The sequence below is a fragment of the Danio aesculapii genome, chromosome 21 (genome assembly GCF_903798145.1).
Source record: "Danio aesculapii chromosome 21, fDanAes4.1, whole genome shotgun sequence".
NCBI classification, from domain to species: Eukaryota; Metazoa; Chordata; class Actinopteri; order Cypriniformes; family Danionidae; genus Danio; species Danio aesculapii.
The window spans coordinates 19,872,585-19,899,416 of NC_079455.1; the positions used below are offsets into that span (position 1 = coordinate 19,872,585).

Sequence of the window (26,832 nt, forward strand, 5' to 3'; positions counted from 1 at the left end):
TTTTTTTAGTACTTTTAGTAATACTTTTAGGATTTTAACACTTGGACAATGCATATTCTTAAGTAAACGTTTTAATGAAATGAACTAAGATTATCAAATGTGAAGGATTTTACCAATGTGCTTGTTTTAACCAATAATGCTAATAAGTGCAACATTATTCGATTGTAATGTATGCTATAAAATAATTAACGTTATAATGAAAAGCGCAATACAAATAAACTTGAACTGAGTTATTCGGGGTTTCGCGGTGTGTCTTTAAACGTTTTAATTCGCCCTTCACAAGGCCTTAATATATTATATCAAAGCAGAAAGACAGAAATTCACAAAGTTATGGCATTAAATCTTGCATAAATGTCAAATAATTAACCTCCCTTCTCTGTGCTGCGTTTACTTCACGCAGAGCTCCAAACCTGAAGTTGGCGCTCTCCTTCGGTTCCTCACCCGCTTCGTGTGACGTCATTCGGGTTTTTTAAAGATTAGTTTTTCCCAGTAGGGCTCAGGAAAAAAAGCCATGGACAGTTTGGTGTTTCTGCGGGTACAGTTGCCTCTAACAGTGTTATTGTCATGTATGTTTACATTGTCTCTCTGCAGTGAAATGGATTTTGTAACATGCGGGTCGGTGGTGAAGTTGGTGAACGTGAAACACAACGTCAGATTACACTCTCACGATGTCCGCTATGGGTCTGGTGAGTGAGTGACTCATTCATAAATGCTGCTCGTCCAGTCTCTATGACAGCCGTTTGATGTGTTATACAACGTATTAGCAAAAATGCATAGCTTCAAATATTAACTGCTACAGTATTAGTTTGTAAATGTGTTTAAAGCCTATACTTTGTTTGGGGTTGGGTGCATTTGCTTACCAAGGGTCTTTATTATCAACATACAGTAAAACAGCAATATTGTGTTTCTTAATAGTTGTGATGACAATGGTGAATTTTGACAGTCATTAATTGATTCAGTGTCATACTGGTCATTCAGAAATTACACTACTGATATCCTCATTTGGTGATCAAAATATTTAAAAATATTATCAGTGTTTAAGATGCTTTAATGTTCTTGCTTCTTAATACAAATAATCGTACATACAAACAGCATGTTTGTGAAATAGAAGGTTAGGCTGATACTTATAACCAGCAAATCTTTATATTCAAAAATTGATTACCAATATACAGGCCAATAGATATAAATCTTGATAAGACCTTTTCAGTGCCTGGTTGCAAAAAATTGCAAACAATTACAGTAAATATCTGCAAAAAATGATAAAACGGCATGAAAATGCCTACATCCTTCTGTTCTTAAAATCATTGTCAGTTTGTAATTCTGAAGCAATCCATATTCTATTAGCCGATAACTTATTTTTTTATTGGGCAGGTAATGACAACATAAAAAAGCAGAAATTGGCTTATTAATACACAGACATACAGTCACAGATAAGTTGATAAGATAACAGTCACTGATAGAGGTGATTTTTAATAAAGTAAAATACAAATTTTGATCACCTTAATGCATCCTTGCTACATTTCAATTAATATATATGTATAATCAGTGGTGGAAGGAGTACTGAAAGATCATACTCGAGTAAAATAAAAACATTTCATAGCCAAAAATGTAGTGCAAGTAGAGTTAAAGTATCTCTTGTAAATATTACTCAAAGTATGAGTAAAAAGTAGCCTTTTTAAAAGCATTCGAGAGTATTGAGTATTACACTGTGAAAAGCTGATGCTTTTGCTTGCAATTTGTGCGTGTACGTGTACGTGTGTGTAAACGTAAAAACTATGTAGTGCATTTAGTTATTGTTTAAGACTATTTGTAATTTCGGTCATCATACAGTAAGCATCCCCTTCATCTTCTCATCAGTGACATGCATCTAAACAGTCTCTGGGTCGATGTGGGTAAAGGTTTTGTATATCTTGGACATTTTTAATCCTTCCAAAAGGTTTGCTGCATTTATAAAGCACCCATGTCTTGAGGTTGTTCAGTATGATGGGATTTACTTTCTATGTGCGATTTTGATTGGACAGGCATTGCAGGGCTGATTTTTCTACTTTAGCCAATCAACATAGAGAAAAAATAAAGTAGTGACTTTATGGCAGGTTGAAGGAAAGTAGTGGAGTAAAAGTATCGATACTGCACTAAAAATGTACTCGAGGGAAAGGAAAAGTACAAATTTATAAAACTGCTTAGTAAATTACAATTCCTGAGGAAAAACTACTCAATTACAGTAATTTGAGTATGTGTAATTTGTTACTTTACACCACTGGTATTAATATGAGTTTGTAATTGCAGGTAGTGGTCAGCAGTCAGTGACCGGTGTGACCACAGTGGAGGACAGTAACAGTTACTGGAGTGTTCGGGGCACCAGTGACGACGCATGTCATCGAGGGACTCCTGTACATTGTGGACAAAACATCCGACTGACCCATGTGAACACAGGCCGCAATCTACACAGCCACTACTTCACCTCTCCGCTTTCTTCAAATCAGGTTTTAATATCTCCATTACTTACTTACTTACTTACTTACTTACTTGATCCAATCGAAGTTGATGTTTAGCTGCACCATGTTGGTGTTTCGTAACATCTAATTTTTACGAGGCCCCAATGCTCAACCTCCAACCTGGAAGACCAAGACATACACACATACACACACTACAGACAATTTAGCTTACCCAATTACGCTTTAGCGCATGTCTCTAGACTTGTGGGGGAAATCAGAGCACCTCATGCGAACACATGCAACACACAGAAATGACAACTGACACAGCCGGGGCTCGAACCAGCGACCTTCTTGCTGTGAGGCAACAGCGCTACCCACTGCGCCACCGTGCTGCCCCTAATATCTCCAGTCGCACAAATAAATCTACAGAAATAAATCACAAACTTTCTTTGTCTTTATGACTTGCATTACATAACTTCTCATTAGTCAGTCATAAACATGATTGCTATAAGGCCTTTATAATTGTATCGTGAATAAATAATGTTAATACTCTGTCAAATATTTTTTTAAAGTGTCATTAAAAATTTCTTGACCTCAACTACAGTGATGGAAATTTAATTAACATATTTGAAATGACAAACTGAAATGTCATAACTGAGTGAATGACAACTAATGACAGTTGCCATAAGCATGCATGAAGTCACATTCATATTCATGATTTGTCATATCATGGTTATAACTGTATAACTTGGGCTGCACAATATATTGTTTTAGCATCGATACTACAATGTGATCCTTCATAATAGTCGCATCGCGAATATAATATATCATTTCACAAGTGTTTTTTGAGGCCTGTGACTGTGACGGTTTTAAAAGTATTCAGGCATAAGAAACTACTGTTTGTACCTTTGACATTTTAACAACAATTAGTTATATTGAATTTTTTATATATAACAAAGTCTGTTGTATCATTTTACATTTGATTATTCAATTACTGTATACCTGAATACAGTTTAACTCCTCAGAAAGAATATTTAAATGCTGTTTATTTAATTAATATCTTTATCTTTATTGAATTTATCTGTGCTTGTAGATGGTTTATTATAATTCAAGCATGATTCACTCCCCTACAGAATCATCCCAATCAATCTAAAATTATACATTCTTTCCAAATAGCTATTCAACTCATCCAGTGAAATTGTATTCATATCTCAAAATACAGTTGAAGTCAATTATTAGCCCCCCTTTGACTTATTATTCAAATGATGTTTAACAGAGCAAGGACATTTTCACAGTATGTTTGATAATATTTGTTCTTCTGGAGAAAGTCTTTTTTGTTTTATTTCGGCTTGAATAAAAGCAGTTTTTATTTTTTTTAAAAACCATTTTAAGGTCAAAATTATTAGCCCCTTTAAACTATATTTTTTTGATAGTCTACACAAACCATTGATGTACAATAACTTGCCTAATTACCCTAACCTGCCTAGTTAACCTAATTAACCTAGTTAAGCCACTTTAAGCTGTATAGAAGTGTCTTGAAAAAATATCTAGTCAAATATTATTTACTGTTATCATGGCAAAGATAAGATAAATCAGTTATTAGAGCTGAGTTATTAAAACTATTATGTTTAGAAATGCGTTAAAAAAATCTCTCCGTTAAACAGACATTGGGGAAAAAATAAACAGGGGGGGGGGGGGGGGGGGGGGGGGGGGGAGTCTAATAATTCGGAGGGGCTAATAATTCTGACTTCATCTGTATATTGCAGAATAAAAAAAAATATTGCAATGTTAGATTTTTCCAATATCATGCAGCCCTAAATGGTCTCTTGACATTCTGATGAACGCTCTTTCAACTAAACTGTTACCAAAAACATTTTAGCATAGAAACTGTTTTGGGAGTGCGTGCAAAGTGGATTTCCATATGCAGGCCAGAAAAAAGGATCCCCCCCACCCCACCCCACCCTTAAAAATCTAAATATTAAAAACTTTCAAGGATTTAAGATGCTGATGACTGTTAAATGTGTCATAACTGTCTTGCAAAAGGGTCCATAGCTCTGCGACACATTTTACATTGCAAACAACTTCATTTACACACTAAATGAAAGAGAAGTATAATCATCAGTGCACTTGAAGAGTTTAATGTTAAATGTCACGGTATACCTGTTTACTCAAAGCTCTTGTCATTTAGGAGGTCAGTGCCTTTGGTGAGAACGGTGAGGGTGATCATCTGGACGAGTGGACGGTCCTGTGCGCAGGCTCCATCTGGCAGCGGGACGAGTCTGTCCGCTTCCAGCACACGGCCACCGAGGCTCTGCTGTCTGTGACAGGCGAGCAGTACGGCAGACCTATCCACGGCCAGAGAGAGGTGCACGGCATGATGGTCAGCAGCTCACACAGCTACTGGAGGACAATGGAGGGCATCTTCATCAAACCCAGTGAGGCCGGATCAAGAGATTTCCACAGTCCATTACACAGCGAGTTCTAGAGAAACACTTGAGCTGGATGGATTCTTGATTTTATTGAGGTGTTGTTATTTCTTTACCTACCGGTCCTGATGAGGAGCCTGGAGCTGTTGTAAATGACAGTTTCATAATCACTTTGTGCCTCATGCTCATTTTTAACACTTGAAGCATACGGTTTTAAATTGCACAGCATACACTACTTTTCAAACATTTGAGGTCAGTTTTTTTTTATCAAGGACACATACAATTGTAAGACTGCTATATCAATCAAATTAAGTTCTTTTAAAATACATGAATACATAAAGCAGCTATTTTAAATTGTAATATTACTGTAATATTACATTCACTGTAAAAAATCTAGCTGACTTAACTTTTTTAGTTGAATCGAATGACCTTTGCTAGTCATCTCAACTTGCATCAATCAAACTGACTAAAAATGTTAAGCTTAACTTTGTATAATTTAAAAAATGTAGTTGAAACCTGATTAACTTTTTAAAATAAGTTAAAGCAACATAATTTTTTTTACAGTGTTAAAATCATGAAGAAAATCTGACTAGCATTAAATGTTTTAAATTTAGTGTATAATAAAGGAAACCGAAATTCAAGCCGTTCATCCATTTAAACAACAAAGGCAGAAAATGTTAAAGTTACTAAAAGAAAATTAAATAAACGAGCAATAAAGAAGCATCACAAACAAAATATCAGAATTTCACATATTAGACATTAATGTTGGTGTTTTGAGCAAATTAATAACCTGTAACATCAGTGTTTTCAGAATATATAATGGGCAAACATCTGATCACAACTTATAAGTCATAAATAATTAAAAAAATAACAGCAACAACAAATTTGAAATTCATAAAACTGCACCACACCACACACTTTCAAGTGTAATTGAATCACACATTGAGCAGTCTTTAATTGACTTGAACTGTTTAATGCTGACCTCAGAGTGAAGTCATTATAACAGCAGTGCTATATTATACTGCGACAGTATTAGCAGTAATCTCACTAAGAGACTTGCAGTTACGTGAAGATATTTTAGGATATTTTTCTAATAGATACCATGATTTCATTATGGTGATTAATGTCATACCTAGTAACACTCTGTTGGATGAGTGTTTCTCTTAATGAGGCAATATATATTGAGTCGACGTCATTTTTAAAGTGTCACTAAAACTGATTATTTTGGTCGAAATTAAAACAAGTGCCTTTTAAATCTTCATTTGTTTACCTTGATTAAAATTCCTGTCTAAATTGAGTTATTTAAACACAATGAATGCTAGAAGTGACCTGTAACATATTTTATGTTGATATGTTTGTGGTCACAGCTGTAGAACTGACAAGAAAAAGACATTATTAAAAATGAATGTGGAAGTATTGCGCATCAAACTGATTACCTCAACGTATCACAATCTACTTCATGCCTTCAAAAACAGTATTTGTGTTGAAATATGCCAGTGTTTGTTGATGATTTGAGAAAAAGATGCTGTTTTGTAGATGCTATAAATTAAAGAGATCAAAACTGGCTTCATTTTTGTGGTGCTTTATATTATATATAGAGAGAAACAAATGAATAAAGGGATGGTTCAATTAAACTGTTAAAACTTCCCCATTATTTATTCACCCACTAATGGTTCTGAACATTTGTGATGTTTTCCTGTTGAACACAAAAGAAGATATTTTGAAGAATGTTGGAAAGTGGTAGTCATTAACAACCACAAATATGATGAAGTCAATGGCTACCTGTTTTCATCATTCTTTAAAATATGATGGAAGTCAATGGCTACCTGTTTTTACCAAAATATCTTTAAATCCATTAAACGCAAAGAGATGTTTATTGTCATGTTCAATAAATAATTTTCATTTATTTCTTCATATACTTTACATATAATGATACATTTCTGTTTAGAAACCATATTGCTGTAATCTGACTGTCAATCCACATCCTGCATGCAGTATATTATTTTGCATAATAATGGTCCTCCTTTTTGATATATTCCATAAAAATACATACATATAAAACTTTATTTGGCATGCTGTCAGATTCAGATGTGATTAGGATCTGGATTGAGAGTAAATGAAAGAATAAACCCATCAACCTTTTTTTTGTGAGATTACAAACTAATATAAAACATAAAAATTATTAATCAACAAAATATAAAATACAGTAGCAAATAAAACTAATTTTTTGTATATATTTTCCAAAATGCCCATAAACTAGAGAAAGATTGTAGATTCTAACAACAAGATGGCAACAAGCAAGGGTATACATAGAAGAACGGCTAGTAAACATGTTTATAAATAAAATCAAATAACAAGGTTTAACACTTTAACTTGATATATATGGAATTTACACTGAATTCCACTCTCGTCTCCTTTTTTGGAACGTTTTTGTCACAATATGGCAGGCTGTCTTGACTTTTATTTATTCGCAGGATTAAATTTTATTATCAAATATTCATATTTCACTAGATAAATCTCATAATTCTTGATATCAATAATGACATCCTTCCAAAAATTGACGTTTCACATCAAGAAATGTATTGTGAGGAATTATTTCAATGTACAACACTGATTCTGATATTAGTAATTAGGAGAGTAAATTCAGTTATTGGGCTTTCTTACTAGTTATAATGGCAACCCTGCTGAAAAAAACAGTAAAAAAATGCTGGTAATGTATGTTTTGATGCTGGTCTTGCTGGTTTCAATGCTGGTTTTGCTGGTCTCGACGTTGGTCTTGCTGGTTTCAGTGCTGGACTCAATGCTGACTAGCATTAAGACCAGTAAAACCAGCATTGAAACCAACAAGACCAGCATACCAGTATCATACATTACCAGCATATGCTGTTTTTTCAGCAGGGTCATACTAATAAAATAGTAGCAATTAAATTATTGCTATAAAGAATATAGTTGTCTAATAACCGCTAAATGTCATAATGATATCTTAAATGAGGGTTTTTACATATAGGAATTATGTTTATGATATGTCAAATTGGAATTTCAACTAGCCAGATATCAATTCTTGACATCAACAAGTGAATTCAGCAGCGAATATCAAGAATTTGATTCCTGTGTGTAGAAATCTGATTCCTAATATCAATAATTAGCATTTTAATAAGTAAAAATGTAATTGTATGTATCAAGAATTCATATCCTGCAAATGAATGAAAATCAAAATGGCTTGTCATAATCGCAAGGCTAAAAGAAACGCTCCGTCTTCACCAAACAATTATTATTTTTACCTCAAATCTTCAGCGGAGCCCACAAGATGGCGACATTGATCTGGAAGTTTCCGAAGCACAGACTGACAAAATTGTTAAAAAGCACCAGTCCTCAATCAAGCCGTTCTCTGACATTCTGTGACTTTCTGGAAAACTGACAGGATCTTTGTCCAGTAATAATCCGCTTTTCCTCTGCTGTGTATTTTGGCACTGAATGCTGGTACGGTTTCAGATAAGATTTGCTCACAGGAAAGGAAACAAGGGGAGTTCAGACATTTAGACCGATGCTTTCAGCAAATGCCTGCAAGCGGTACAGGCCTTGGAAAAGCACTGCGTTAGTGTTCTGAACATGCAAACATGACACATTCAAACAGACAGTGCAATAAGTGTGGTACTATATGCATAAATACACATGCAATATACAGGGGATTGTGACATACGGCTGTGAGTATTACAAGTACACAGGGAACAGGGACTAATGTATGTGCAGATACAGTATAAATATATAGACAAACAGGTAGACAAATATTTAACATTGCACGCAGACTGTAAAAGAAAGAAAAAGTGCTGTATTTAAAGACTGACCAGTTTGCTTCTGGTTGATTCAGAGCAATTTATGTTGCATTCACTGACTCTGAGCCTGAGAGTGAATTAAAACTTAAAAATGGACCAAAAAGTCCAAACTATGTCGCATAGACACTTCCGCAGAAGTTCAATGTCATATATTTTGACCGGACAATATATGCAGATGTCGAGAAGACTTTGATACTATATTTAAAAACAAAGATAGTTATTATACTCTCTGTTTTTTGAGAGATTATTAGGTAATGAATGATGTAAATATTTTAAGGTTTCAATATAAAGTGACAGAACTCGGTTTAGCTCTAGTGGACAAAACGGAGTTTTGTGGAATTGAGTTCATCCCACTTGCTTTGCAGAATATGGAATCTGTTATAGCAATATGTATAGCAAACAATGAGATACGAGTATGCTTCACACTGGGTTTGTAATTACTAAAACACCTGGGGTCGGTGGGATGATTTTCATAATTTAAAATAACATTTCAGGTTAAAATTTCACTTATTTTGGAATTTTTCATTCAGATTTTAGCATCACATACACCTTTAGAAATAATATAAATTTAATAATTAATATTACAAATAGATGTCTTAATGCAGAGAAAAAACAGGATAAATGTTTGTTCAAGATTTGTATAGAACATTCGATAGAACATTTATTTGCAATAGACATATTTTGTAATCTTTTGTTTATGATTTTGTTTATGAATAAATTTAATGCATCTGTGCTGAATTAAAGTATTCGTTTATTTTCAAGAAATTCCTTGTCATGTCTAAGCAAATACTTGAGTTCGTTATTTTAGTTGTTGTTGTTGTTGTTGTCATTATTTGAAAAAGTTTAGTTCAGCTAACTGCCAGACAGTAACATTATACATGAAACTTTAATTTCCATTCATGTTTTTGGTTTCCTTACAAACATTTTTGTTCTTAAATGATTTTGAAATAGGTTTATGGCTTCATGACCCTCCCTTTCTCTCTCTTTCTCTATCTCTCTCTCTCTCTCTCTCTATGCTAATGTAAAGTACTTTAATATGTTTACCATTTATTCCAATGTTTAAGAAAAATAAATTAGTTAGTATTGACAGTTGATCAGAGTAGGAGATAAAAAAACAGCTGGTTCATTCTTCAAACCTGAAAGGTGATGATGCATTGTGGGATACAGTACAGAGCACAAAGTGTTCAGGTTCTGGAAATAAAACCCCTTGGTTTTCTCTATAGGAAACACTAACTGAAAAACCTTTACAGACAGATCTGTTGAGCTCTGAAGATGTTAATCGATTGCATAAGCTTTAGATCTGCTTACATTCATTCAAAACAATAATAGCAGAAATTGAAAAAAAAAACATTGCCCATAATGTTGTACATAAAATCCCATTTTTTGTTCCATCCACTCCCTTGAAGCACTGCAAATCTTAAAGTAATGAAGGTAGTGTCCAGATGCTACTACTGTGTAAACATGTGAAATATATAGTGTCTATAGATACAACCACCAACTTTATATTAATAGTTTTATATTTCTTTGTCATTTTAAATTATTCAGTGGGTGCAATTTGCAGTTAGTGCTGCAAAGAATTGTAGTGCTTTCCCTCATTAAAAATGTCAAGACTTGTACCTTTGTGCTTCAAATCAAACTTTTAATGTTGCGATTAAATGTTCTGGTTAATTTGGTCCATGCCTTTTAATGCTTGACCAAAGACTTTCCCTAGAAGAAAAATGAATGGGGGAAAAGTTCCAGAACCTGAAAAAGTGGTCTGGCACAATTTCAATAATCCAGTGGTTTTCAGTTCTGATCCTCGCGACCTCCAGCTCTGCACATTTTACATGTCTCCTGTTTAGCACACCTGATTTAGACTGCACTACACTGTTTGCATCATCCTAAAACAAAACTTATAACAGAAGTGAGCAGGGATATTCAAGCGTAATCATGAGATTTGCATAAATTTTCTCCCATTTTTGTTAACAATTACTCACCCTCATGTCGTCTGGTAAAACCATACTTGACAAGGCTCACTTCACTTTTTCTCTCAGACCTCTGTGACATTTGTTCATCTTCAGAACACAACTTAAGATATTTTGAAATCATAGAGCTCCGTCATTCCCCACAGACAGCAGTGGTTCAATCGAAATATAATCAAGCTATTTTCATTTTCATGTCCTCCGTGTCAGTATAGGACACACTCAGTGTTGCCAACTTAGTAACTATATTATATTATACTATACTATATTATACTAAGTCACTATATTTAGCAAGTTTTCAGACCCCCTAAAGAAAAATTTTCAAAAAAGCAACTAGCAAGAAATCTAGCGATTTTTTTCGGTGTTACTGGAGATTTTTATAGACTCTCATGTGTACATATTGTACCGTTCCTACTGTGGGTAATGCCGTCGGCCCCTCCCTCACCTCAGAGCACTCACAGTCACCCCAGTCCTCGTACAGCAGTCTCTCATACCTGCAGCGTGAGAATGATTTGGCACTGCGAGTTTGAGGTATTTCCATTGTACAGTTAAACCAATCAGCTTATCCTTTGTTTTAAATTTTAACAATTTAATTTGACCATTTACTATTTTCTTCACAATCAGAGAGGTTTTATTGACAGTTTTGGAACTTGCCCTAGTTTATTTTGTCTGAGAAATTACTGCAAATTCACTACACATCTATACTGATATACTCTATTCAAACAGCAGTAAATTTAGTTACATAGCGTAGTGCAAATATAAATACCCCTTTACTAACCAGAGGCTGTTAAACAAACAGTAATAGTTGAACACGATGACGTCAGTAATATGCAAATTGACATATGACGTAATCGTTGAAAATAGTTGGCAACACTGAGCACACTTTCTTGAGAATGCTGTGCTCTTTATGCATGTTGCGCTGCTGACGTATACCTTGGATTTGCAAAAAGTGTTGCATGCAAAACTGTTGCAAACAATTTATTTGTGTTGAATTTAAACAAACTAATTAAATTTAACATTGTTCAACTTGATTTGTTTGTTTAAATTCAGCCCAAATAAGTTGTTTACAACCACTTAACATAAAAAAAATTGAGTAAATCCAAGGAATCATCTTTGAATAATTTTTTTCAGTGTACTTAGTTTTGAATAGTGCGCAAGCATCTGAAGAGAATCACCCTATACTGACACTGAGGAGAAAAAAACTGTTGTATGTGCACACGAAATGTTTTATAATGTCCTAATTTAATAACTGAAGACACATGGACTGTTTATTTTGAAACAGTCTTGAAAAATTCTGGACTTTGAATGAGTCTGGACTGCTGCTGTCTATGAAAAACGAGGGAGCTCCTGGATTTCATCTATTCTAAAATATATTAATTAGTCTTCCGAAAATGAATGATGGTCACGGGGGCTTAGAACAGCATCATTTTATTTCATTTTATTGTATTTCACTTCATTTTATTTCCCAGGTTCTGCCGGTTGAAGCACTTTGGCCCAATTTTCAATGCCAATCTTGAGTCAATCCTAATTGTTTGTTTTTGGTTCAGTTTAGAATTTCCACAACCACCAGAGTCCAGGGGACCAGAGAGAGACTCCAGCTCGGCCCCTCCCTAATCCATAATATTCATTTTTGTTTGAACTTTAATACCCTTTGAATTGAACACCCTTCTTTCAAACTGTTATCATGATAGAATATCCTCTGATGTCCACTTTGCAGGCCATTTACTAACCTCTGAAGCGGTAAGCGAAACAAAATGTGCAGAGCAGGGGGTCACGATGACCAGGATTGAAAACTGCTAGTCTATTCCATAATGGTTGTATCCTCCATATCTTGCCAACAGGGACTTTCTTTGCATACCAAACACTATAAAAGCATGACAGTATGCTTTTCTCCAAAAAAACACCCAACAATCAAACAACATCTTCAATAAATCCAATAACCAATCTTCAACACAGAACAAAATGGACAGCATATTTGAGATGAACATGCACATGCTCTTGATGCCAGACATCCTGCGGTGGCTCAGTTGGACAGGCTGCCAATCTCTCCTCATCGTTCCCATGTGGCAAGGCCTGGAGTGAGATAAAGTACAAAGTCGTCTCCTTTGAAAGACAGCGGATGAGAAAAAACACGCGGCAGTGCAGAGGGACACAGGATGTTATTGCATTAAATGGTATCCAGCGAGGAGCCCTTGCATGTCCCTGTCAGGCCGATGATGGAGGACATTCCTCTCTGCTGTTTCAGAGTCTGTCACAATCACAGTCGCCGTAATAAATATAAAAGAGTGATTCACATCCTGGGCTCTTCAAATGAAAAGAAAGCGATGCATGTTTGTTTGTTTTTGTTTCGTTTTTTTTTAAGCAGAGGTCAGATTAACCTGTGTTCACAGTGGGCGGAGCTACTCCATGCCATTCCGCAGCATCTGATTGGCTGCGATGAGCATGACGCTGATGATGAAGGCCATTGCGAAAGCGCAGATGAGGCTCTTGCGCACACACGTCTGCCGGTTCTTCTTTTTCGAATGCACTATATGAAAGATGACAGCACACAATGAGCGTAAGCCATCCCAACAATGCTGTTGATCTCTGTGCATAATGAGGCTTTGAATATGCATAATAATGAAACAAAACGCTGAGCTGCCTCACAGGACTCGACACAGTAATGATCGCACACACACACACACACACAAAAATAGCATTAAGTATTGGCGTGAAACTGTTTAAGGGTGCAGTGTGAGGCTGTAAAGCTGCATTTTAAAAGATTTCGACACTAATTGGATTTTGGGGCATGAAATTGTTACATTTTATTCATCTTTTTTCTCTAGCCGGCATATTCTATATGGTATATGCCGAGCTAGTGTTGTTCCCATACTGATAAACTTCGGGTGAGCTGTTATTGTGAGTTTTTTTCCATTTTATACGGCTCCTTTTACAGCATCGATGTTGTAATGTGATTAAAATACAATCTGTTAAATAGACTTTGGCTTCATTTAGTTGCTCAAGCGTAAAACGAGACAAAAAGCCGTTTACTCACACGCGCCTGTCAGAATCTACAGGCTAGCGCAGAAGCTCCATTGAATATACTGGGGTAAAATAAATGTTCATATTATAAAGACATAGCAGGGGAAATGTTATTTAATGCAGTGCTTCTTGTACAATCTGAGACCCACTTTATATCTGATATCACTCAGCCAGTAAAGATAGCTGATTTTTAAAGAAAACAGACCTTAAACGCGCCGATTTTGCAATGGCAGACAGTTTACCGGAAGCGATTAACCTAGGTTACTGGCAAATTAAAAGTCCTATTAGCATGCTTCGGCATATACCCTATTGCATTCGATTGGTGTTGTTATTCTGTGCTGCGTGTTAAGATTAAATATTGAACTGCTGAAATATAATTGATGTGAACTTTTATGATAATTTCCTTGGGTTTGAATTCCGATTTATTTTTGTTTGGTGATGAAAACAATTTGTTCAATAGCACTTTATAAAAAAATCTTTGAAAGTAACCAATGTGTTTGATTGTCTTATTGTAGTGAAGAAAATATAACACTATTTGCTTTCATAGATGATTTTATTCCCAAAAAAAACCCGATAATGGACAGAGAGCACCGAACTCTCATCACATTAAATGGCCAGTTTCTGGGCAAACACAGCAGGTTATAGAGCGCAATAGTCTGGCTCCGGAAGTAAAAATCCATAAAGAAATGGATTTTTAATGATAACATATAAGCCTTTCAAGACCTACTATAAGCTCCAAGATTGTTAAGTGATGATGTATGCTTCGCTGAAGCCAGAAGTCAATGTAATTTCAGCTTCATTTGAAAAAACAAGCTTCTCATTGGACGCACCAATAAAAGAAGGTTTTGTTTCATGAAAAGAACGGATTCTTACGGTTTCCTTATATGTGACTAAATATTCATTCATTTTACTTCGGATTAGTCCCTTATCTATCAGGGGTTGCCACAGTGGAATGAACCACTGTGACTAAATATTTTATAATTGAGTTTGAATAGAAAAGCTGTAAAAGCATTGTAAAAGCGCTATACAAATAAAGGTAAAGGTGAATAGATTTATTGAATTTTTTAAATATATTTAATTTTAAATGAACTATATAAATTTAGTTTTTCTGTAACTTTCACAATAAATGCCTGCATTTATATAAAGATTTTATTTTGTAATAAATGTTTTTATATAAGTAAAAAACAATTTAAATAAAATATTTAATAAATAAATATTTAGTCTTATAATCTATGTTATATTTCAGTAATTAATTATTTTTCTAATTTTTTCTTGATAAAATTTAGACCTGTAAATTTTGGAATTAAAATTTTAGAATGTAAATTTTAGAATGTAAAAACATGCGTTTAGGGAATGTAAATGTTTGCAAAAATGTCTTTTTGAATAAGGTTAATCATATCTAAAATAAATTAATTAATTTAAATTGTTCTCTATATAGTTTTTTATGCATAAAAATTGTAATTAAATTAAGTATAATTTATTTAAAGACAGAGTCAGGATCTTTCAGTAAAGCACTGTATAAAAAAATAACCAATTTCATTTTTAGTTTACCTCCTAACCAAAAACCTTACTGAACAATGACATCAAAACTAAGAGCTTCTTGTACTGTTGCTCGCCTTCTATACAGTATGCAATTTCAGACACAACCTACTATAGTGTAAAATTTCACAAACAGTATATGTGATTTCTCGCCAATCTCACAATAAAATAGAACTATTTTACGTATTGTCAGAAAAGAGGCTAATTGGTAAGAATTCATACGATTTCGTAAAAATGGCTGGTTTAATTTTTTGTTGTTGAATTAAATAAAATTTTCTAGTTATCTCAACTTACATCAACCAAATTGACTACATATATTAAGTTAAAGTTTGTATAACTTTAAAAATGCAGTTGAAACCTGATTAACTTAAAGTTAAAGTAACATAAAACCATTGTTGTCATGACTTTTTGTCATATAATCTTTTACAGTGTATTAAAAAAACATCATTTTTAAAAGGAGGCATGCCACCAAACTCCACCCCTAAACCAACCCCTCATTGAGAGATGAGCAAATTCTACTAAGATGAACAAATAAAATCAGCCATTAATTAGCCCCTAAATCAAAAAGTTATGTATTGCCAACGCTCACGGCATTCATAACTTTTTGATTTAGTGGCTAATTCGGATGAATTCTTAAGATCTCATTCGTAAAATTTAGTACGATTTGCTTATCCCCTAATGACGGTTGGGGTTCAGGGGTGAGGTTTGGTGCCACAAGTTTTTTTTTTTTTTTAATCATACATTTTCGTACAATAGAGTTAAATTAATAAAACATAAAATAGTTGTTTCCTCGTGAGATCAGGCTGGAATTGCCAATAATTTTTGCCACAGTAAAAAAAATTACTGAGAAAAGAGAATGAAAGGGAATTCAGCAGCAACCTTTTCAATAGGATAAGCCCATTGCAAATAATATTACTAACTAAACTGCTTCTACTTGTTTATTCATAATTATATGCTTTGTGTTCTACATTTAAATTTTATATAGTCATTTTATATAGTAAGTATTATACTGCGGTCACGCCATCTGCGGTTCCGAGAGAGACGGTCACGCTATCTGTGGTTTAAATTGTAGTGCGCGTCTACTCTGTGTTTTGCGGTAGATTAAAGACGCGTGTGTTTAATGCGCTGCAGTTTCATAATCCTGTTTCACTTTTATCCGCGTAAATGAATTCTAATGAGGGATAATCAGAAATCGTCACTTTTGTTCATATTTGGGTATATAATAATTATGAATTTGAATGTAGGCTATGCTATTATTCCTTTGTTTTGCTGTAATTGTGTTTTATTTGCGAGTTTAAAACAAAATTAATAGTATTAAAGTCATTACCTTGCTGTCATGACTATTCACATTCCTTTTCATATTCACAACTTACTATTTAGGTGTTTGCTGTGCAATTATGACTGTTTTATTGGTTTATTTGTGGGGGGTTTTTGTTAATATTTTCCCCTTTTTCATGTGGAATGTTGCTAAATTAATGAAAAAAAAGTTGTTGTTTTTTGTACGAATGTTCATTTTCCCTACTTCAATCACATTTAAATAATAACATACCAAAATCATGTGAAATACTGACTTTTTACCAGAGAGTCATATTAGAAAATTCATAAAAAAATCAAATCAAATTGTTTTCTGCCAACTCCACCAGATTATTATTCTGCAAGTCCTGATGTACCACTGTACCCACTTTTCATATCCTATTACTGTTGCATATTTTAATAATAGCGTGCTAAAATCATGGAAAATACAGTGTTTTTTACCGAAGTCATATTAGAAAATTCATTAAAAAATAAAATCAAATTGTTTTCTGCCAACTACACCAGATTATTATTCTACAAGTCCTGATGTACTACTGTACCCACTTTTCATATCATATTACTGTTGCATATTTTAATAATGAGTGCTAAAATCATGGAAAATACAGTGTTTTTTACTGTACGGTCATATTAGAAAATTCATAAAAAAATCAAATCAAATTGTTTTCTGCCAACTCCACCAGATTATTATTCTACATAAGTATTAAATTGTAAATTGTATAATTATGCTGATATAAATAATCAATGAAAAAATATCTGATAAAAATTAAACTGATTAATCTCAGAGCCGGTTTGGTTCAAGGCTTTGTTCAATGTTATGTTCTGCCAGTCATATGAAGTATGAAATGAAATCTTTTCATTGTTTCATTCAAAACTGAACTTTCCAGTTCCTGTCAGAACTGTAAGCATCAACTCAATGACGCTTCGCAAAGTTTCCAGCGTCTGAAAAACCTGAATCAGCCCGAACTGTTTCAGAATCCGTCAATTAAAATAAAATAGTCCTTTTAGCTTATTTACCTCCCTGAAATTCCGTCTGGCAGTTTCCTGAGTTCTCCTTCAAGCTCTCCTCCTCGGTGACGATGATGTTCTCGATGTCCTTCATGGTGAGATGGTCTCTGAAGGCGTGGAACAGGACGTGTTTGAGCTCCTCCAGGGACATCTGTTGCATGTCAAACTGCAGGGTGGAAACACAAGAGGACTGCCGTCAAATCTCAGCACGGCTGGTCTGTCAATGCCGCTCTGTGGGGCAGCGCTCCAATGCGAGAGACACTTATTATAGGACAATTTCCTTCCACAGAAAGTTTAGAGAAGTGGAGCTTGTAGGAAGAGCACAGACAAACTGACCAGAGGAGCAGTACTAGTAGATAGACATTACATTAATTAAGCATTTACTCAATGACATTCACTCTTGCTCAATTAGTAATGCACATTGAAAAGAAAAGCAGCACATAAAAATTGTTGCAACCCAGGCTCATTCTGAAAACGTAGTCCCGAGGACGTTTCTGGAGACCGCGAATTATGTAGCCGGAGGTACGTATTATTCGTACGGAGGTACGGAGGTACGTTTTTTAAGCGATTGCTGCGGGGCGGTTTAACGCCGTTCCTTTTAGAGCTCGCCGGCTGACCGCTTACCTTCGTGTGGAGGGCTTTCGGTCGCCCAGTCAATCATTCAGCCAGTCGGACAGACAGACAGTTCGTTCGACAGCGGCCTCTGGTGGGTTCACGCGAGAACAGCGCGGGCGCGAACGGCACTCGCGGGAGACGTCCGAGAAGCCAAAAAGGCGCACACAGCGGCCTCTCGCGGATTCGCGAAAACCAAAAACTGCAAAAATACGTATATACGTAAAATACGTTCTGGTATTTATTTGTAGTCCTGCAATGAACTGCACAAAAACAATCCTTCATTCATCAATAACATGTCCCTGTAAATATCATTGGTGTGAAAAGGAACACAATTTGTTGCCGTCAAACTAATCTGTAGTGTTCCTTTTACCTAACTGCAATCAAATATGTTTAAGTACATTTTTAGGTAAAGCCTGTGTTGCAAAATCCCCATCTTTGTGAATTTCCCCATAAGCATGGGCTAAATGAACATAAGTTGAGAAAGAAAATGCATTTACATCACTATATTGGATCTGTGTATTTAGTTAATTCAGCTTTTCAAATATACACATGTAAAAAAAGTGACAAAATATGACAAAATTTGGCATTGAGAAGATGTTGGCACACAACACAATCTTTCTGATGCAATCTGAGATCTGTGCTACGCAATAGTTCTCAAAATCTTTACTGTCCTTCAACAAAATATAAACCCTCTGCAGAAACACACTTCAACCAAAAGACCTTTTTTCCAGACGTCCAATTAGCACAACAGCTCTGTCCTCACCGAGCTGCAGTTTCTGAAGTGACAGTGCTAGATTTGCGACCTGAAGCTGGGTGAAAGCTGGATAAAGGAAAAGAAGAAAAAAGAGGAGGCAAATTTGGGCTGGTTCAATAATTCAGAATCACCCAGAGACAGGCTTGAACTTCTGCAATTTCCCTGCCAACTCGGTGTCAAGGGTCTTCTCAGAAACCTTGAATGAGCTTTGGTGGTGGAGTGTTACCCTGTCGCGACGGAGACGATAAATTATTGAAGTGTATGAGAAAATATGTATCACATCGTTGAGAGCGTTCTTCTACATGATTTCTCATGAGCTCAGCTGCTTTTTACGGACTCTTGCAATCAATGGAAAGTGTTCATTATTCCTGTTCAAGCACATAAAATGTGCATTACACGTGCAGCAATTTCAATACACACAGCCCTCCTGAATTATTAGCCCCCCTGTGTGTTTTTTCCCCCAATTTCTGTTTAAGTCGCTCTGTACGTTTTTTTGAGATCTCAAATTCTTCTCGAGAGTGCCATTCGTGCCTGCTGTTCTCATGTAAATCCACAAGAGGCCGCTGTCGACTGACTGACTGCCTGATCGACTGTTCCACCCTCCTCCTTCCCTAAACCCAACCAATAGACGTGTTTATAAACACAATGTTTATAGACATGTTTGTAAACATTCAGCATGCGCTAGCATTTACAGCAAGGGAATGACATCCGATGCAGTACAGAGTTTGTTGTTGTCTTAGAAATAAGTTAAATTGATTACATATCATATATATTATTTACATAATGCTTTCAGTGTATTATAACAGCTTGTTACCCTGTGATAAGCACAGTGGTTTGGCAAAATTAACTGTAAAGTGAGTGGTGTTCATCTGACAGGTCCATTTGCAATAGCACCCTTCCAATGAATATTGGATAAGACGAAATGACCAAGCATCCAGCCCTAAATATACAGTCTCATTGAAGCTCCAAGTGTTTTAACAAGATGTGTGGTCATGTGGAAGAAATAATGTTCCATGATTACCATATTCAACACTATGTAGTGCTAAAAACCGAGGTTCTGCCTAGCCAAAGACAAGGAAAAAAGACGGAGCAAACGTTATACAAGGCCTGGGTAATCTTCAGCAAGCAAAACTACTGCATTCTGACAGCGAACTACACCTGAACGGCAGGGTATGTGAACTTACACATAGAGGTAAAGTTGGTTTTATATTGGCACATTCGGACTTTCTCCTTAATAATTCATAAAAGTCTTATTTGCAAACTCTAAATAGCGAAATCATTAAAGCAGCCAATGACTATCAAAGTACACATTGTTCACAGTCAAATAAACAGTGTAAGTGTTGTTTTCAAGTCACACTTTCAGGGTATTTCAGATCGAATATTCAAAGTGGGGAGACAATTCCTAGAACCGAACCGAGTTACTCGACTCGCAAACAACAACTACTCCCTTCACCAAACAATGCAGAATGCCACATTGTGAACTTGTCAGGGTCTCATTCAAACAGATTTAATAAGTGCTGAAATGTCCAACATTGCCAGTTAAATGATTGTTATATATTTCTGTATATTGCATGTAATTCACCAAGTAACTTTAGGATCTTATGTCACGTTGTTCATTAACAGACGGTTTGAGCGCGCCATTTTATAAACGAAGTTAGAAGAGAAGTTATTACGAACAGAAGGTGTTTGTAATGTTAAGTTTATTTATAAACTAATTTCGAGAGGATCACGTGCTAATGATTGCTTGCAGCCGTCCCTGCATTCAGCCATCTTCATTTTGAAGAATCCCCCCTTCCACCCCTATTCCTCCTCCTTTCCTAGATGGGTGGCACGGTGGCCCAGTGGTTAGCACTGTTGCCTCACAGCAAGAACGTCGCTGGTTCTAGTCCTTAATAAGCCAGTCGACATTTCAGTGCGAAGTTTACGCGTTCTCCCCGTGCTCATGTGGGTTTCCCCCGGTGTCCCCGGTTTCCTCCCACAGTCTAAAAACATCCAACTTAAGTTAATTGACTAATCCAAATGGGCACCATAGACATGCTCCTAGTAAGTAGTTGTCTCTTAAGAGCAATCACTATCTGTTCATTGATACTACAGCAGGGGAGTTCTCGAGATCTACCTGAGCTCAAACTCCCCTCTCGCCTTGCAAACGGAAGGGAACCCCATGCTCGAGGATCTTATGAGCTTAGGGCTCTCTCCCGGGACAGCATGCCAAACAAGCTTTATAATCAATCATCAGCTAAGTGTGAACTCTTGAATGCTAATTTTGAAGCATTAGAGACTGATTGAGTTTAAAAAAAAAGAAGTTTTCTGTTAACTTAGTGTTAACTGCGTCCTGTGTTAGCACAGCATTGAGTTAAAGTGACTACAGAGGTTTAGTGAGCACTGAGGAATAGAGTAAGGTAAGCTTTGGCCTTCACTTCATTCTGACCCTCATTATCAAACCAAAACAAAAATGATATTGTCTAACAATATTTACTAATGAGACTTTATTGTATAGTGTCAAAGAGGTAGAGGAGACACATCAACCAGGAAGTGTGTATCAGGAAAATGACTGAATGGATGACTGTCTAGTTTCCAAGCAGGATATAAATGTTACAGTATTTCAGCTGCAACCTACTGCTAAATCACAGTAACCATATTGCAATTAATTGTAACTTCACAGTAAAATATAGTTAATTCTACAAGAGAATACTGTGAAATCACAGAAATGCGCCTTACTACTGTATCTACCTTGAAGTCTCATTTGGCTGTAGATTCACAGTAATTTAGTCTAAAACAAATCACAGTGGTTTACTGTGAAAGTAAAACAATTATTAGTCATCAATTTACTGTTAATTTAGGGTCAACTATTTTACAGTGTATCAAAATGTAAACTAATGTAAACAACTTTTTTTTTGTCATTGCGTTTTTTAAGGTGAGCGCTGAATTTAAGAGAGAAGCCATTGTGCAACATTGGTCTTTACAACTGCTGATGAGCTCTTGGAGTATAAGACAGAGAACTGAGACTATGGGTAGAGTTTCTGACATTTATCATGTTGGACTGTATACACATCATAACATAATAACAGATTGTTAACATGTTTTCTTTTTTATTCATTTTTCTTACTGTTGCTCAAGGGTGTTGGACAATGAAGAACCTACAGGAACTGAATGGTTTGTGATGGCGGTAATGTTGACCAGAATGGGGGCCTTCTACAAGTGACAGCTTAAAGACACTGGTATCATCATCATCATCATCATCATCATCATCATCAAAGGTATTAAAGTTCTTATAGACCTTATCTTTACCAGAATCAGGCAAACTTAGCTTTGACTCCAACCAAAGCCCCAGCTGGACTGTTTTGGCCCAAGGTATCCGATTAGGCCCCGCAGGTGACTGTGGAAACGCGACTGGCCCTGGCTCGCATTGGCATGCTCACTTACTTGGCACGAGAGTGGAAACACTCTCTTGTGTCCTTGTGTCCACCTGGGTTTGACCTATGTATTTTAACTGTGACAAAGAATCGTGTGACTGTCTAGTGAACACTGGAAGATATTAGAGGGTAGTAATCCTATGAACTGCTGTGTCCTCTTTCCTTCAATGAATCTGCATTATTCTGGCAAATAATTTCACATTTCATGCATTAAATTACATAAATTTCACTTTATGTGTATTGTTTTAAACAATATTGTTTAATTTCAACCCAGGCTCATTCTGAGAACGTAGTCCCGGGGACGTTTCTGGAGACCACGAAATACATCCCGGGAGGTACGTATTTTTGCAGTTTTTGTTTTCGCGAATCCGCTAGAGGCCGCTGTGCGCGCTTTTTCCCCGCGCCGTTCTCGCGTAAACCCGCTAGAGGCCGCTGTCGAACGACCTTCCGCCTGTCTGCCTGGATGACAGAATGATTGACCATGCGACCGGCCAATTGGCTGACCCACCCTCCTCCCGCCCTAAACCCAACCAACGACGATTCACAAAAGCCATCCAGAAAAGAAAAGCCCTCGTCTGACTTTTACCACGTTTTCGGATTTTGACCACATTCTCACCCTGTGACGAACTTGTTCGCTTCATTTTTTGGATTTAGTTTTTTTACCTGATTTCTGGAACCGCTCTTTCCCAGACTCAAACCCGGTCATCCTCGTCGTCGTGGTCAGCCCCTCTCTGCGCCTCGAGTCCGCCAGAGTACACGAAGAGCTAACCGGACAAACTGGTTGCAGCGGGAAAGCCCTCCACACGGAGGTGAGCGGCTGGCTGGCCGGCCGGCAAGCGCCGAAAGGAACGGCGTCACACCGCCCCCGCAGCGTTCGCTTAAAAAAATGAAATGCAGCCATACGTACCCCCGGCTATGTATTTTGCGGTCTCCAGAAACGTCCCCGGGACTACGTTCTCAGGATAAACCTGGGTTGTTTAATTTTCAGTTGTTTGAAACTACGCTGTTTAAAAAACATTATCAAAGTCCTTGTTAAGATGATCAATTTGTTTAAATGTGCATGTTTTATTGTGTATTATATGATGTACTGTCTATTATGAGATTGTTGTTAATCTGTTTTGTGGCTCCACACTGCTGAACAGGCTCCACTAATTTGAGCTAAATTTAATGAAATTTTACTAAATTCATACTTGTTGAATTTAATTATTAATACTGCTTGTAATCTGTTAGCTCAATTTTATTGTGTTGATATAAGGTATTATTTTCTAGAGCTGATGAACAGGCTCCACAAATGTTATGTTAAATGTAAATAAAAAGATTGGGTAGTTTTCATTAACATTGTGTTGGTTTTTCTGTTCAATTAAATTAATATTTTTGTTTAAAATTTGCTAATTTCTTTAAGTACTTTTTGTGGTTGCTCATTTTAAATTACCAAGTTTAAATAAGCTAATTGAATTAATTGTTACTCAATCCATATATGTTTAATTAATAATATTGCTTGTAATCTGTTACCTCAATTTTAATGAGTAGATATGGCGTATTATTTTTTACAGTGTATGTTGCAACCAACAGACCCATTTTGTATAAAAATGTACTGTAAAATGTTATATTTAACATTAACTAAGATTATAAAATAGAGGTACTTAATATTTGTAAGTATGGTTCATAGTTCATATTAATGGACTATTAAATAAACAAATAAACAAATAAAATTGTAATAATTATTGTAAATTGTTACAAGATTACAGTACTGAGCTTGTATATCTGCATGTTATTCACATGTACAGTATATACACACACATACTCCAGATTCACATCTGTTTTCTCACTCTATATGAAAACACTATAAAGAGCTTTATTGATTCCCTGTATCTCCTCTCATTAGCTTGAAATTAAGATGCATTGTTTAGGTTTGATCATAAATGGATAACAATAAATACAGGTTTTAACCGAATCTAAAATGTTTTGAGCTTGCTCACTTTTAACCATATGCAAATGCATTTGATTGGATTGTTTTCATAGTGTAGACACTCATGTGTAGTCACATGCATTCAAACAGCATCAAAAGACCAGCTGCTCTCTGCTTTACTGACTAACATGTGATCATTATGGGTCTTGTTGTGAGAAAGCACACCAAAACAAAGTATTTATCCTTTGCTGTGTTGTACCAAAACACAAGAATCATGACTGAAATCAGAGCTGGCATCCATTTTTCGTTTGACTGCTTTCCCACTTGCTCGTATAAGCCACATTACATGGGTCTGTTCATTGCTATCACAATACAATGTTTTATTTTGTATGATGCTTATGTTCTGTATTAAAGAAAACATTTTAATAACCTTAAGGAACAAATTTAGATTTTAGCCCTTTTATTTTTAAGTCTGCCCTACTTTAAGGACAGTCTGACAGCCCCCCCCCCCCCCCCTTTCCCCCAATGTATCTTATTTCCTATTTTTCCTATGCAACCTCTCAACTGACCTGTCTTCCCCTGAAATGTATGATGTTTGTGTATAGTCAGAGGGGTCAAATTTCACTGCATGTAACAGTGTTGTGACAAATAAAGGCTCATCATCATCATCATCATCGAGTTACATATGTTATACACTTTAAAACAACACTTCATATTTGTTTTGACAGTCAAAATCCCTATTATATTGACAAAGACGTTTGTTGTTGTGAAGTATGTAACCACGGACAGTTCTCTTACCATGCACTTTCTTTTTAATTCCATTTTTATGAAATCCTTTTAAAAGATTAAACTCAATTTTAATAATCAACAATTTTGTCAAATAAATTAAGATCGTGAAAAGTAAAACATCTATTATTGTGACTGTTGTCACCACTTAGTATTTTCTACTGCACTCAAAAAATGCTGTTTGTTCAAATAACTTTAAAATAAGTTGAAACAACACAATTCTTGAGTTTTTTTTAGGGACAACTTAATTATTTTATGCTCAATCAACTTAAATTTGTAAAAACAAATAAGTTAACTTAATTCCTTTATGTTGCCCCAACACAAACCGATTGTGTGGAACCCAGCGCATTTTTACAGTGTAGACAGCAGTAAAACAACTGTAATTTATTGGTCATAGTTTGTTCCAGTGTGATCCTAATAATAGTACACTGTAAAAAAATCCTGGTTGCCTTAAATATTTAAGGTGAATCAACTTAACCTTATGAGTCCATTGAACTTATGTTATGTTAAACTGACTTAAAACAGCTTGGATAACTTATAAAATTAAGTTAGAACACGATTAACTTACATTAATTAGTTACAATAAACTAAAAACATATTTTGTCATGACTTATTGATCATATAAATTTTTACAGTTTAGTCAAATAATAAACAAAAGATCAAACTAAAATAACAATACTCATTAGTAGCTTACCTGTTTTATACTTGAAGTTTTTTTTATGAATTTACACCTAATAATATTTATCCAATTTAATGTTTGAGTTCAGCACATATGTATGATAAAACAAAATGGAAATAAAAAAAAAGACTAAACAAATGCATCCCATTCAAGAAGGCATTGGATTCCTGTTAACAGCGTTGACGATGGATGTTGTTTGGCATGCAGCACTTATGCTGTAGCTCTTCATGACCGATACCTGCATGGCATTTACTGAGCCAATTTACTGCAAGTCGTTTCATGGGCGTTGTAGCTCTCGATCAACATAATTGCACTTATTTAGAGTCTGCTTGAAAACAAAGTCTGCTCTCTGAATTATGGGAATGCCAGCCACTAATTAGATGATTTAAAAAAAAATCTAAAACCTAAAACCTAAGTAAAACATACCAGAAAAAAAGCATCCATGGTCTATGGGCTAGTATGTTTTAATGAAATAATAGTGTTATTAAAACATCTGCTAATCAATTTTTTTTTTTTACCTTTAATGGATAGAATAGTGCAGAGAATTGACAGGAAATAGTTGGGAACAGAAAGAGGGTAAGGGTCGGCAAAGGACCTCGAGCTGGGAATCAAACTCGGGTCGCCATGAGTACCATGGTGCTATATGTCAGCGCACTTAACCACTAGGCTATTGGCGCTGACGCTAATCTATTTTTTAAAAATATTTAATATAAAAGCATTTATTGTCTGGATTAATACTCCAGTTTGTAGTTTCACATGATCAGATGATCAGTGTCACGTGAAGAAACTTAAGATTCCAGCGACAAGCAACAAATGACAATAATAACTTTATTTAGCATAAACACTATAAATAGGTTGTAAATGCACTAATAATAATACTGTACAAACATAATAATGTCACAAACCTTTAGAATATTGATTTATTAATTTTCCTTTATCTGAGTCCCTTATTTATCAGGGGTTGCCACAGTGGAATGAACCGCCAACTTTGTTGCGGAATGAACCGCCAACTATATTGCGGAATGAAACACGCCAACTTTACACAGCGGATGCCCTTCCAGAAACAACCCAGCACTGGGAAACACCCATACACTCTCGCATTCACACACAGTCACGTACTATGGCCAATTTAGTTTATTCAC

At 35.6% G+C, this 26,832-nt stretch overlaps 2 protein-coding genes across 2 annotated transcripts in view; one reads left to right on the top strand and one right to left on the bottom strand.

Annotated features, from left to right (window-relative positions):
• Nucleotides 1-455: 455 nt before the first annotated feature.
• sdf2 (stromal cell-derived factor 2) lies at nt 456-6,495 on the top strand. Its single transcript, XM_056446213.1, has 3 exons — nt 456-686; nt 2,287-2,483; nt 4,624-6,495. Exons 1-3 carry the CDS (start codon nt 512-514, stop codon nt 4,918-4,920), a joined length of 669 nt encoding a protein of 222 aa, XP_056302188.1. The 5' UTR covers nt 456-511; the 3' UTR covers nt 4,921-6,495.
• A 5,215-nt stretch (nt 6,496-11,710) lies between these two features.
• The window catches only part of caln2 (calneuron 2), a 72,601-nt gene continuing 57,479 nt past the window's right edge, over nt 11,711-26,832 (bottom strand). The window contains exons 5-6 of the mRNA XM_056446925.1: nt 17,544-17,700; nt 11,711-13,182 (exon numbers count right to left, since the gene is read on the bottom strand). Of these exons, the coding sequence (XP_056302900.1) occupies nt 13,055-13,182; nt 17,544-17,700 (285 nt within the window). The 3' untranslated portion in view covers nt 11,711-13,054. The remainder of the gene's footprint in view (nt 13,183-17,543; nt 17,701-26,832) is intronic.

Coding starts and splice junctions, on each gene's coding strand:
- sdf2 (XM_056446213.1), top strand. CDS start 512: ATGGACAGTTTGGTGTTTCTGCGGGTACAGTTGCCTCTAACAGTGTTA. Junction 687..2,286: donor CGATGTCCGCTATGGGTCTG/GTGAGTGAGTGA, acceptor TTGTAATTGCAG/GTAGTGGTCAGCAGTCAGTG. Junction 2,484..4,623: donor CTCCGCTTTCTTCAAATCAG/GTTTTAATATCT, acceptor CTTGTCATTTAG/GAGGTCAGTGCCTTTGGTGA.